The sequence below is a fragment of the Mastigoproctus giganteus genome, chromosome 11, assembly GCF_048544385.1.
Source record: "Mastigoproctus giganteus isolate SK-2022 chromosome 11, ASM4854438v1, whole genome shotgun sequence".
NCBI classification, from domain to species: domain Eukaryota; kingdom Metazoa; phylum Arthropoda; class Arachnida; order Uropygi; family Thelyphonidae; genus Mastigoproctus; species Mastigoproctus giganteus.
Window position 1 is genome coordinate 126,577,524 of NC_143585.1, and position 15,075 is coordinate 126,592,598.

Here is a 15,075-nt window from a genome sequence, read left to right on the forward strand (position 1 = left end):
GCTACAAACAGATAAAGGTGATCTGTAATAGTGCCACAAATAAGGTGGAGGAGGACAATGCTCTGTATGAGACAAGCACTGGCTAATAGATCAAAGGAATTTTTCACATGTGAATACAACAAAGAAGAAAGCTAATCAGATCGGACCCCTTGTGCACTGGTTGTGGGAAATTTTTAGAGAATTTCCCACTGTTTTCTCAGCTGACGTTGAGAATGATCTGAATATGTATTTTGCATCAGTATTTACTGAAGAAAGACCCTTCACACCAAGAAGAGGGTGTGCAAGTCAGGCTGAGCCATATGAAATTAGTGATTTCATTATTACAGAAGACAGCTTATTAGAAAAAAATTGAGCATACCGGCAAGAAAAGCTCCCAGAGTCCGTATTATTATTAGTAATGGCCATATGGTGCAAGGAAGCCTAAGGCTTATGCTGCACCAGCCAAAAAAAAAAAAAAAGTAAAATAAATTTAAATACAATAAATAATTAATAAATAATAAATGAAAAGGAAATACACAACCTATGCATTTCCCTCCTCCATACCTTTGAATTTCCCCAAACAGTCAGCTTCAACCAACCATATTATTCCAGTAATTTATAACTCACTGGCTAAAATAAAACTTCCTTTATGGCCCATAGTTCTAGAATCATTTATAACCATGAAAATTTCATCTTCATTCATTTTACTTTTGACTCTCAGAGCCTTAAACATCTCAATCAAGTCTCCTCTAAGGTGCCTAGTTTCCAAGCCATGCAACCCACATATTCAGTCTTTCCTCGTATAGATTCCCTTTTGTCAACTCATCAGGCGAGTTACTCATCTTTGGACCCTTTCAAGAAGCTCAATACACTTAGACACAGTATTCCAAATGTGGTCTAACAATAGCCTTAGATAGTAGGTTATGACGTCCTTATCTCTATTAGCAAATGTTCGATAAATCATCAAAAGGACACCACGGACTGTCCTTGCAACTTATCTACAATGCTCAGAGAACTTCTTGTCTGACTGTATCGTAACTCCCAAGTCCCTTTCTTCCATTACTGACTTCAGTTCAACTCCACCAAGTGTATAAGTTATTTTGGGGTTGCTGTTTCCCAGGTGAAAGATCCAGCATTTTTCTGAATTAAAACATAGCTGAAACTTTTCTGACTATCCCTGAAGTCTACCCTAAGTCACTCTGAAGAAGTTCTGCTTGGCAGTCATCATTAACCATTCTACTGATCTTTACATTGTCTGCAAATTTAGACATCATGCCCTCTATCCCTTCATCGATGTCATTTAAGAAAATCAAAAACAACAGTGGTCCCAATACTAAACCGTGGGGAACCCCACTTTTACATTAACCCAATCTGAGGAATAACCATTTATCACAACCAGAGGTGTAATGCTAAAAAAAAGTCCCGGAACACTCATCATAAAAAAAAAAAAAAAAATAGTACTGGAACACTCTTTCTCCAGAAGACCACATGATAACACCACATCGACTGTACAGTAACTGAATCAGACTTCAGACTCGCGGTTCATAGAATCAGTTCTAGCGTTCAGCTCATGGCAAATCAAAATGCAAATCAATTCACGCACATCACAGTATATCAGTACATCACACTAGGTGACAGTGATCACAGTGTACTGAAGTGGGATTTACTCAAGGAGGTAACTACCATCAGGGGTAAAGGGAAGGGTTACTGCTTTCGTAAAGGCGACTACGATGGTCTGAGACAGTATTTAAATACTATACAGTGGGACCAACTGATGATGTTACCAACAGCAAACTCAAAATGGGAAGCATTCAAAGAACTTATCTTGGAAGCTACTAGGCTTTACATACCAACTAAGAAATATTGTTCAAGGTTCAGGCCTAAATGGATGTTAGATGAACTAATGAGACATATGGCAGAGAAGAAAAATGCATGGGATACATATAAATTAACATGTGACACAGAAGCCTATGATAGATATAAGTTGATCTGTAACCAAGTTACAAAGGAGGTTAGGCAGGCGAAGGCAGATTATGAGAAATCTTTAGAAAGGGATGCAAAGAAAAACAGCAAGGAGTTCTTTACTTATGTAAACTCTAGAAGGAAGGGGATGAATCAGATTGGTCCACTTGATATCGATGGTTCAACTGTTCATGACCCTGCTCAGGTAGCTAACAAACAATCAATATTTTGCATCTACATTCACACACGAGTTATTCGGGAAGGGGAATGCCATAGATGAAGTAAACACTGGCAGTGAGCTAGATGATCTTGTAATAATTGAGAGTAAAGTAGAGGAGAAATTGTTGAAGATAAATACAAGAAAGGCACCTGGGGTGGATGGGATCTATCCAGTTATATTAAAGGAGGCAGCAAAGGAAGTAAGCAATCCGTTAGCCATAATTATGAGAGTCCTTGGACTCATGGGGAGGTACCCACAGACTGGAGATGTGCAAATGTAACCCCAATTCACAAAGGAGGATCAAAGGCTGACACAAGTAATTATAGACCTGTGAGTTTAACTTCTGTTCCAGGAAAATTAATGGAAGCACTGGTTAAAGAAGCACTGCAGGATCATCTTGACAAGAATTCAGTTATAGCTCAGACACAGCATGGTTTTGTTAAGGGAAGGTCTTGCCTGACCAATTTGATTGGATACTATGATGTAGTCACAAAAGAATTGGATGCAGGGAATAACTTTGATATTATATATTTGGATCTTAGAAAGGCTTTTGATACTGTTGCACATGGAAGACTGCTGCACAAATTGGAGCAGTGTGGCATTGGTGGCAAATTGTTGCTATGGATAAAGGGATGGTTGAGTGGCAGAAGACAGAGTGGTAATTAATGGACACTGCTCATCGTGGACTAATGTTATTAGTGGAGTCCCTCAGGGTTCAGTGTTGGGTCCATTGTTGTTTCTGTATTTATAAATAATATTGATGATGGTATATCAAGCTTAATGTCCAAGTTTTCAGACGATACAAAGGTTGGCAGGGTTGTTAAGAATGCTACTGACGCTATGCTGCTGCAACAGGATCTGGAAAGGTTGAGCAGATGGGCTGAGAGGTGGCAAATGAAGTTTAACATTGACAAATGTAAAGTACTACATATGGGAACCAGCAACCCCAGAGCAACGTATCAACTGTGTGGTACTACACTGACAGTGGTAGAGAATGAAAAGGACCTGGGGGTAATTGTGCAGGCAGATATGAAGTTCTCTGAGCAGTGCAGACTGGCTGCAAGAGTAGCTCATGGTGTCTTATCAATGATATACAGGAATTTTTCTAGCAGGGATAGGGAGGTGATTATTCCCTTGTATAAGGCAATGGTCAGGCCGCACCTTGAGTACTGTATACAGGTCTGGAGGCCTCATTTGAAGAAGGATGTAGAGCTGCTGGAACAAGTACAGAGAAGGGCAACAAGGTTAGTGAACGGAACGAAGGGTTGCTCTTACGAAGAAAGGCTTAAGATTTTCAAATTACAGTGTCTGGAGACTAGGCACTGGCGAGGTGATCTGATAGAGGTGTACAAAGCCTTGAATGGTTTGAGCATGCTCAATGCTGATGGGATACTGCCCCTTGCTCAGAATAATCACCTGAGAGGGCATAAATTCAAATTGAGAAAGACAGATGTAGGATAGATGTGCGGAAATTTGCCTTTAGCCAGCGGGTAGTTGGTTGGTGAACAGACTTCTATCCCTTGTTGTGGAAGTTGACAGCCTAAATAAATTTAAGGCTCAGCTGGACAGGTATTTCAAACGAATGGAGGGGTGAAGTGGAAGGGTTTTTTTTTTTTGCTGATGCTGCATAATCTTGCTTCTTGCATCATATGCCTCTACTAATGCTAATGCCTCATTTGTTGGATCTCTTTATCTAACACATTGTACTTTAGTAAGAAACGTTTAAGTTTCATTGTGAAATTTATATTTTTGTTTTTAAATAAATTTTTTAAAGAAATCTATTAATTTTAAATATTATTATTAATATATATTTTTAGTAGCAATGGGTAAAATAGATATTTTTCCCTCCCCTTTGATTATGCCATGTTTCTTAATATTAGGTGTTTAAATTATAAAATGATTTTCTATTATGACATTTAATAAAAGTACCGGAACATTGTTCCGGTGCGTTCCGGCCCAAATATACCACTGATCACAACCCTCTGCCTCCTGCCCTGGAGCCATCCTTTTATCCATTCCATCTAAGGATTTTCCCTGCAATTCCAACCTCTTCCAGCTTATAAAGTAACTGCTTGTGTGGGACTAGGTCAAATGCTTTGCTCAAATCTAAAAAACAATGTTGAAATTATTCCCTAAATCCAGCTCATAAGTGACCTTGTCAAAATAGCTAACCAGATTTGTTAAACATGATTTTCCTTTTACAAAACCATACTATATATCATTCAGAATTCTATTTCTATCTAAATGATCCTGAATTTCACCCTTGATCATTGCCTCCATGATTTCCCCTACAACTGAAGTAAGACTGACTGATCGGTAATTTTCCACTACTCTTAGAACCGCCTTAATGTACTGGCAATACATTGGCACTTTTCCAATCCAACGGAATCTCTCGAGAGTCCAGTAATGCTCTCGTAATTAGCCTTAATGGTTCAATGCACTCAATTGCCACCTGTCTTAAAATTAGAGGGTATGCGGCATCAACCCAGAAGCCTTACTCGCCTATAGACCTTGTAAGTTTTTTCATTAAATATAATGTGAAATTTAAATATCATTAATTACATATTTTTCAAATTCATTCTTATAATTTCTCATTGATATAATTTTTTTTTTTCTTCTGTAAATATCAATGCAAAGCAACTGTTGAGTTCATCTGAAACATCAGCTGGGGTATCTAATACTATCCCACATCCATTACATAAGGGTCCAATCTGATTTGTCCTTCTCTTCTTTGCATTTATATATGTGAAGAAGAGTTGATCGTATATATAACCTGTTTGGTGCACTTCCCTGTTTTGAGGGAGACCGCCAGGGAATGCACCGAACAACCAAGGTTAATTAATGGAGGGCATCTTTGGACTCTGTGGAGATTCCTTTAGATTGGAGAAGTGTACCAACATATCACCAATACATAAAGGTCGTTCTAAGAATGAAATTGGTAACTACAGACCAGTTAGTTTGACTTCAATGGTAGAAAAAATCTTAGAAGCAATGATTAAGATTGCAATCTAGGGTCATTTAGATAGAGGCATTCTGGAGGACACAACATGGTTTTGTGAGGGAAAAATCACAGTTACTCATGAGCTGGATTTAGGGAACAATTTCAACATAATTTATTTGGATTTTAGCAAAGCATATGACTCATTCCATCATGAGAGATTACTGTATAAGGTTCAACAGGTTGGGATTATTGATAAAATTCTAAGGTGGACTTCTGGGTAGCTGCAAAGCACAAAGGGTTGCGGTCAATGGATATTCTTCAGACTGGTGTAACGTCAGTAGTGGGGTCCCTCAAGGATCGGTTCTTGGAACAGGATTATTGCTCATTTTCATAAATGACATCAATGAAGGGATAGAAAGTGTAATGTCAAAATTTGTAGACTACAAAGATTGGTAAAGTCGTTAATGATCAGTGGCAAGCAGCACTCCTTCAGGATGACTTGAACAGACTTCAAAGATGGTCACAGAAGTGGCAGGTATGCTTTAATAAACTAAATGCAAGGTCTTAACACCTGGGGAACAACAATCCTCAAATAAATTATACACTTGGTGGGGTTGAATTAAAAAAAGTGGAGGAGAAAGAGATCTGGAGATACGATATGGCTGCCTGTTTACACTATTTTCTGAAAACAGCAGCCAGGAAAGCCCATGGTGTCCCATCGATAATTTATCGAACGTTATCCTGTAGAGATGGGGATGTCATAATTCCATTGTATAAAGCAATTGTAAGACCACATTTGGAAAATTGTGTTCAAGTATGGAGACTTCATCTGGAAAAAAAGACAGCTTCTTGACTGGATCCAAAGACTAGCAACACAAATGGTAAGATTGGAAAAAGGACAACCATATGAGGAAACACTCCAATTATGTGGGCAACAGAGCCTGGCAACCAGGTAGCTCAGAGACAGGGGTGGACTTTGGCCTAGGCAGACTAGGCAACTGCATAGGGCCCATAAAATGGTTTTATTATACATTTTTTCATTATTTTATTTTAAATAAATTTATAATGTTCCGCTTGTTTCGAGCCGATCAATCAAAGCATCTTTGCACGCCATGCTATCTGGTGAATCATCATGTATACCGCACCAGGCGAGCTATACACGATGATTCACCAGACAGCGCTAGTCGCACATTGATTAGGTAGATTTAGTTACTTAATCAATGCCTCTGTTGTACGTTGGTATGAACTATTTGATTTAAGTTGACAACTTCAATAATAGAGTTTAAATGTATTTTCATATTTAGTAATAGAAGACCTTTTTTAACCCATTCACCTGTGTCATCCATTACAATTTCTGAAAGGTGGCAACCCTAGGTGGGGCACGAAAATGAGAATCTTGCCTAGGGCCTGATTTTTCCTTAGTCCGCCAATGCTCAGAGATGACCTGATTCAGATTTATGAGGCTCTGAGAGGGATTAGTAAAATGAATGAAGGTGGAATTTCACTGTTATAAAGAATTCCAGAACTAGGGGCTATAAATTCAAATTAGGGTTGAGATTTAGATTAGATCATAGGAAGTTTTCTTTTAGCCAGCAAATCATTGATTGCTGGAATATGTTTTCCTCGCAGGTAGTTGATGCTGACAGTTTAAATAATTTCAAAGGTCAACTGGATAGTTACTTGGGGGATACACGGACTAATAGATTAACAGTAACCACTGGCAGAGGTTAAAGTGATTCTTGCACTGCTTCTATTGAAATGCAATTGAGCAGCAGCACGGAAAGCAAAGCAATGGGGGTTTCCAGGACTGCTGGGAGTCACAGTGGAACAAGTAAATAGATGGGCTGTGTTAGGGTAACTAAGAGTAGAAACAGGTGCATGTATACCAATGCTAGGAGCATAGTTAAAATTTGATGAGCTTAAAGTGCTAGTCAAGACATCAAAGGCAGATATTGTTGGGATATCAGAGACATGGTGTCAAACAGACATAAGCAATCCAGAATTGGAATTTTGGGAGTACAATGTGTACAGAAACAATAGACAAGATAGGAAGGGAGGAGGCGTTATACTGTTAGTTAAGAAACACAAAATCTAAGGATGTGCATCCAATTGATGCGGTTGGACAATGCAGTGTTGAGTCTGTTTGGTGTGACATAAGCACTGGGAAAAGAAAAATGAGAGTAGGAGTGTGTTATAGGCCTAATGAATCTGATTAGTATAATGAGCAATTGTGCAGAGAAATAGTGGGCCAGTAAATCAGTGTCTTATAATGGGGGATTTTAATTCCCAGAGATTGAATGAAATTTGTGAGGTGGTCACTCGTAAACTAGCAAGGCTTTTGTGGGATTTATTGGATGATTGTTTTCTACAGCAGCATATTCAGGAGACAACTAGAGGGAGTAATACTCTTGATCTGATTACAGTAGTGATTCTTCATGCATTAAAAATCTGCAGATAAAGGAACCACTAGGTGGCAATGATCACAGTGTGCTGAGGTGGGATTTACTCAAAGAGGTAACTACCATCGGGTAAAGGGAAGGGTTTTTGCTTTCGTAAATGTGACAAAGGTGGTCTGAGACGGTATTTAAATTCTATACAGTGGGACCAACTGATGATGTTACCAACAGCAAATTCAAAATGGGAAGCATTCAAAGAATTAATCTTGGAAGCTACTAGGCTTTTCATACCAACTAAGAAATATTGTTCAAGATTTAGGCCTAAATGGATGTCAGATGAACTAATTAGACATGTGGCAGAGAAGAAAAATGCATGGGATACATATAAATTAACATTTGTAAAATAATACGTAGAACACTTCCGTATGATACTCTCCAGAAATTAAAACGAAAAACTTACATTAGAGTAAAATATAATCAAAAACCAATTAACACAATTAAAATCAATTTAACACAATTAAAAATATTAAAAGAATCTAATGACAATATTCAAAATGTCTTTCCTTCCTTCACCAGGGGTAACCTATTGATAAGGAAGGAAAATCGTTTTGAATATTTTCATTAGATTCTTTTAATATTTTTAATTGCTTTAAATTGATTTTAATTGTGTTTAATTGGTTTTTAATTATTTTTTACTCTAATGTAAGTTTTTCGTTTTAATTTATGGAGAGTATCATACAGAAGTGTTCTACGTACTACATTGAGGTAAACTCCTCTTATTATTTTACAAATATTAATATCAATGTAGAACACACTGGGCATTACAGCTCTGATTCATACTATATAAATTAACAAGTGACACAGAAGCCTATGATAAATATAAGCTGGTCTGTAACCAAGTCACAAAGAAGGTTAGGCAGGCAAAAGCAAATTACAATAAATCTTTGGCAGAGCATGCAAAGAAAAACAGCAAAGTTCTTTACTTATGTAAACTCTAAAAGGAAGGGAATGAATCAGATTGGTCCACTTGACATCGATGGTTCAACTGTTGATGATCCTGCTCAGGTAGCTAACAAACAATGAATATTTTGCATCTACATTCACTCATGAGGAGTTATTCAGGGAGAGGAATGCCAGAGGTGTATTAAACTCTGGCAGTAAACTAGATAATCTTGTAATAACTGAGAGTCAAGTGGAGGAGAAATTGTTGAAGATAAACATAACAAAAGCACCTGGGGTGGATGGAATCTATCCAGTTATATTAAAGGAGGCAGCAAAGGAAGTAAGCAAACCCTTAGCCATAAGTATGAGAGCTTCCTTGGACTCAGGGGAGGTACTCATGGACTGGAGATGTGAAAATGTGACCCCAATCCACAAAGGAGGATCAAAGGGAGACACAGGTAATTACAGACCTGTTAGTATAACTTCTGTTCAGGGAAAATTAATGGAGGCACAGGTTAAAGAAACGTTGCAGGATCATCTAGAAAAGACTTCAGTTATAGCTTGAACACAGCATGGGTTTCTTAAGGGGAAGTCTTGTCTGACCAATTTGATTCAATATTATGATGTAATCACAAAGGAACTGAATGCAAACAATTTTTGATATCATAACTTTGCATCTCAGAAAGGTTTTTGATACTGTTGCACATTGAAGACTGCTGCACAAATTAGAGCAGTGTGGCATTGGAGGCAAATTGTTGCAATGAATGGATAAAGGAATGGCTGAGTGGGAGCAGACAAAGCGGTAATCAATGGATACTGCTCTTTGTGAACTAATGTTATTAGTGATGTCCCCTAGGGTTCAGTGTTGGGTCCATTGTTGTTTTCTGTGTTCATTAATGATATTGATGATGGTATATCAGGTTTAATTTCCAAGTTTGCAGACGATACAAAGGTCCGCAGGGTTGTTAATTACACTAATGACAGTACGCTGCTGCAACAGGATCTTGAAAAGTTGAGCAGATTGGCTGAGAGGTGCAACTGAAGTTTAACATTGACAAATGTAAATTACTGCATATGGGAAGCAGTAACCCCAGAGTAACATATCAACTGTGTGGTACTACACTGACAGTGGTAGAAAGTTAAAATGACTTGGGGGTAATTGTGCAGGCAGATATGAAGTTTTCTGAGCAGTTCAGACTGTCTGCAAGGGTAGCTCATGGTGTCTTGTCAATGACATACAGGAATTTTTCTAGCAGAGATAAGGAGGTGATTATCCCCTTGTATAAGGCAATGGTCAAGCCACACCCTAAGTACTGAATACAGGTCTGGAGGACTCATTTTAAGAAGGATGTGGAGCTGTTGGAACGAGTACAGAGAAGGGCAACAAGATTAGTGAATGGAACAAAGGGTTGTTCTTACAAAGAAAGGCTTAAGTTTTGCAAATTACAGTGTCTGGAGACTAGGCACCTGCGGAGTGATTTGACTGAGGTGTATAAAGCCTTGAATGGTTTGAGCATGCTCAATGCTGACGGGATTTTTCCTCTTGCTCAGGATAATCGCCTGAGAGGGCATAAATTCAAATTGAGGAAAGACAGTTGTAGGATAGATGTGTAGAGGTTTGCCTTTAGTCAATGGGTGGTTGATTGCTGGAACAAACTCCCATTTGTCGTTGTAGAAGTTGCTAGCTTAAACAGATTCAAGGCAGAACTGGAGAAACATTTGGAGCGAGTGAATGGGTGAAATGAGAAGGGGGTGTGGTTTTTTTTTTTTTTTGGCTGATGCTATATAAGCTTGGTTTCTTGCATCATGCGCCCTTGCTAATGCTACCTATAGGAGAAGAGAAGCATATAATTTGTATTTTCTTATCTACTTAGCGTGTCTGTGTTTTCTTGGCAGTTCTGCAAAAGCCTGTTGCTTCCTTGCACTATATGGTGAATATTATGAAAGCATTATTTTACACTCCTCAGAGTTTAAAAATGATATCTCTTAAATGGCCACCACCATTACAAACACAGTACTCTACATGTATTCTTGCATTATTGTGTGCAATGTTTCTGGTTATATTCTTTCAATTTAATCACAAATGTTTTGTCCCAATTGCTCAAGTGCCCATTGATAGTTTACGTAGAATTTGTTTTTTAGAAATGCCATAAAAAGAAATTGCAAACAGATGAGTCTGGTGATTTTAGGTGCCAATTTATGTAATCGAAACCAAATGTAATGTGAATTGGAAACATTTCCTTTAATATGTGTCCACGGAAATTTGTGATATATCCCACATCACTTAGATGTCTGGTTTCTACTGAAACCAGACATCTAAGTGATGTGGGATATATCACAGGCGTTTTTACATAAAAAGGCTAAAAAAGTTACCATGACAACTGAACCATTGTCATTCTCTTAAATAACAATTTATAGATGTTTGAGGACTGTGTTGCAACATAGCTCAGATCCTTTCGATGTCATCTCAAGCATACGCATCTGACTTGTAGGTTTCACATTTGTTAGAATAAATTTGTAAATCCAATGTGTTATGGTCTTTCAACTTGGAACACTACCATTTCTTCAGATTTTGAAGAGCATCTAAATTCGCATTTCAGTACTTTCAGCAGAGTTATCCCATTTAAAAAACATATCACAGACAAATGCACAACATTTATTCAATCACCACTCCATGTTTACTGGATGCTTTAATATACTCTACTCATATAGGATAAACCCCAGTGCCCTCACTTTAACCATTACGAAATTGCACAACTTTTAAAATAAGTAACTCTTTTGCCTGACCTCTATAATTATCACGTTTAGACCAAATGTATATTTCAAACATTTCTCATCTCTAGAAAAGTAAACAATAATTATTATACCAACTTACCTGCTGTGTAAGCATCTTCTAGAGTTCTAGAATCAGACATGCTAAACGGAAACCATTTTTCCTTATTTCCAATAACATGTCTATAAAACCAGTGTGGAAGTACAGGAGAGTATGTTCTATAGCTGTCATAAGGAGCATTCATTTTCCCTACAGATGATAACTGCATATTTTCTGGCAGAGCAACACCCTCATATGATGTCGAGAGTTCAGCAGAAGTGCAAGTATAATTATGTGCAGGCACATTCTGATGGGATGAGGCACTATGTACAAGGTGATTAGCAGAACCACTAGGACTTGAAGGGGAAGCACAACTTACATTCACATGAGGGTGAAATTCCTGAGCTGGTTCTGAAATAATTATAATATTTAAAAAAAGTCCTGGAGTAAAAAATTAATAATGAAAATGTACATTACTTATATAACTATGTAATGGCAACACTATAGTAAAAATATTCAATACCTTAATTTTGATGATACCATACTGTGAATACAATGGAAATTAGTGAAGAGTTAAAGCATTCAATGGATCAATATAAAAACCTTTAAGATCAGACTCTGAAGTTACACTTAACACAAAAAAGAATTATTAGTATTTATTAACATCATGACAATTTTATTTAAGAATTAACACTGAAATTCAAAACTTTAATGCAAAATGAAAGCAAAATTTTAGCAGATTCAATATCAGTCAAATCATATCAAGTATCTTATAACATCTGATCAATCTGAGAGCTGGAGAAGTTAGCAGTAGGCTATTAAGCTCTCCAGCTACATCCTCTTGTAAAAAAAGAGGTTACTTGGTATATTAGTCACACAGAGCTCAATAACCATTATACTTCTAATTTTTTGATTTTTTTTATCCTGCTCAATTCTTGCTTTACAATAATTAACTAATTTTATCTTTAATTATGTGAGCAGCAAGTAACAGTCATCTCTGTAATTTTTATAGTTTTCCACCGAATTCAAAAATTTGCAAGGTAACAGGAGAGGTAATCAAGTAACAGTCACCTCCGTAATCTTTGTAGTTTTTCCACTAATTCAAAAATAACTCTTTCCCACACAATGTTTTAATTAAAAAAAATATTTTCTTTAACTCAAAATAAAAATAGTACAGTGTAGCTCTTAATATAAATGTATTCTTCTAGGATTGACAATTCCAATTTCATAATTATCACATAATTAAAAACAAAAGTATATTTTTACCAAATTCACATAATTTCTTTAATTTTAAAATAGTGCAGCGTTCAATATAAACTAGTTCTTACAATCACTATTCCTTCCTTCCTGTAGGTTTGACAATGATATCCAAAAGGATTTCAAAACATCATCAAAATGGTTATGGCTGGATAATAGGAATGTTTTTTTGTAAAGTTTTCTTTCCATCTATTTTCAATAAAACTATCATTTTTTGCTTATACAAATTTATGCAAGTGCAATTTTAATCTGTTTTAGAATTTGTTATTTCTCACAAATGTCTTTCTCCCAAGACATTTCACATTTGGTGTTATTCTATTAAGTCTATTTATATATATAAAAAATAAAATAATCAAATTTACTGCACAAAATAAGAACAATATAATTACATAAAATAATCCATTATCTTACCTGTAGGAAAAGTATTATTAGCTGGATAATTCATTACTGAAGAACTTCCAAGAAAAATGCTTGAAGATGATGGTAAAAGGGTAGGTACAGAAGAATGGGTCTGGCCAGATTTCTCTATGTAAGCTGCATAAGAAGAGTTTTCACGCTGATGTAATGGGGAAGGTGTATATACGGCATCAGATGCAAAAGCTGCAGAAAATGATTTAGAATGAGGAACAAATGATGAAGCCAAGTGAGCGAATGGCTGCGAAATAGTAGTAGGTAATTCCTGGAGTAAAGACTGAGAATGATGTGATTCAGTAAATGAAACACTAGAGGGAGGAAAAGTAGTGATCTCAGAATATGATGCACTGGGAAATGATGATATAGGATAAGAAGGTATTTGTGATATACTATACTCAGCAGATTTTGAAGAATTAGATGGCAACAAAGGTGAAACAACTGAATTATAAGGTGCAGAAGGAATGGAGTGAGGGTTCTGACAAAACTTAAGAGGCTGCTGCAGTTGGCTTAGAGTGGAATCAGATGACACTGGCTGAGAAGATAAAGTCTTAAAAGTCTCTTGTAACATATCATTTGGTTTTGAAGGCAGAGCTCCAGATGCAGATACTTCAATCTCAGCTACATAAAGAAAATTGCAAATGTGTAATAAGATCTCAAAATATATCTATTATATAAATATGTACAGGCATAAAAATTCCTAGAATGGTGATAATTAAAGAGGTTATATATCTGATTTGAAGGGGGAGGAGTGGAACTCTGATGTCCTGTTTTATACAAGTTATTAGTTTTCAAAGCCACTGCTACCCCCTTCCTTGCAATGTATCTTACTTCCAGAAACAATTTATAATCAGAGCTCAACAAATCCAGCACCTGGCTGCCAACAGCATCACAAAATATGGCCTGGTAATTGGTATTTTACAGGTCAAATCTGGCAGTTATAAGGTAAAACTGCAAGTCCTTTGTTTTTAGATCATGGTCTATATCTCATCAAGGATTGGCACAACAAAGATACAATAAGATGGACTATTAGTACAGACACAAAACTACTAACAAACATTTATCCATTGTATCTGATTAGGGTGAAAAATAAATATTTTAAGATTGTTCACTCATTTATCTTATGGAACAATAACTATATAATATTGGTGTAGATACACCATAGTCTACCCATAAATTTGAACTATATAAGTAGTGTAAAGGCACCGTTTTAATTGTATCTCATATTGTGAGTGCCTTCACAACGAGATAGCTGGTATTGCACTACTTCGAATAAATAATGCTTCTCTGGTAGAGAAGACTACTGTTATTTATTTTCAGTGGATACCACCACCTGGACAATTGTTTCAAAGCTAGTTGGCTTCATCATTGGTGGGTGGGCAAGTACCCTGGTAATGCAACATGCCATCACAGTTGCAAAGTTATTTCCACAATATGAGATATGCCAAATGGTGCCTACACGGATATTATATAGTTAATTAACTAAACCCTAAGAAATTATGCCTTGTGCATTTCATCTAATACATTATTATATATTCACCATTTGGCATCTCTCACATTGTGGAAATAACTTCGCAACTGTGATGGCATGTTGCATTACCAGGGTACCTGCCCACCCACCGATGATGAAGCAAACTAGCTTCAAAACAATCGTCTGGGTGGCGATATCCACTGAAAATAAATAACAGTAGTCTTCTCTACTAGAGAAATGTTATTTATTCAAAGTAGTGCAGTACCAGCTATCTCGTTGTGAAGGCACCCACAACATGAAATACAATTAAAACGATGCCTTTACACCACTTACGTAGTTCAAGTTTATGGTAAACTATGGTGTACCCACTGATATTATATAGTTAATTACCTAAACCCATAAGAAATTATGCCTTGTGCATTTCGTCTTCTAATACTCATGGAACAATGTTCAAAGGACATAAGTCAAGTGTTCATAACTCAAGAAGTAAGCCAGCAAGTGTTACTTCTATAAGCTGGGAATAAAATAGATAAAAGCTAATCACAAATAAATTTAAAAACTTTTAACTTTCACAGAGTTTAATTATCAACAGGCCATCCAATATCGCAGCATGAGCTTGACTGATATCAATTGCTTTGGAAGTAAGCATTACACAAAATTCTAAATAACAAGCAAGATAAACAA

General features: G+C 36.6%; 1 protein-coding gene across 1 annotated transcript in view; it reads right to left on the bottom strand.

Moving 5' to 3' along the window:
* PAPLA1 (Phosphatidic Acid Phospholipase A1) overlaps nucleotides 1-15,075 on the bottom strand; it is a 334,165-nt gene that overhangs the window by 296,376 nt on the left and 22,714 nt on the right. The window contains exons 2-3 of the mRNA XM_090384561.1: nucleotides 12,921-13,541; nucleotides 11,316-11,663 (exon numbers count right to left, since the gene is read on the bottom strand). Coding sequence (XP_090240687.1) covers nucleotides 11,316-11,663; nucleotides 12,921-13,541 — 969 coding nt within the window. The remainder of the gene's footprint in view (nucleotides 1-11,315; nucleotides 11,664-12,920; nucleotides 13,542-15,075) is intronic.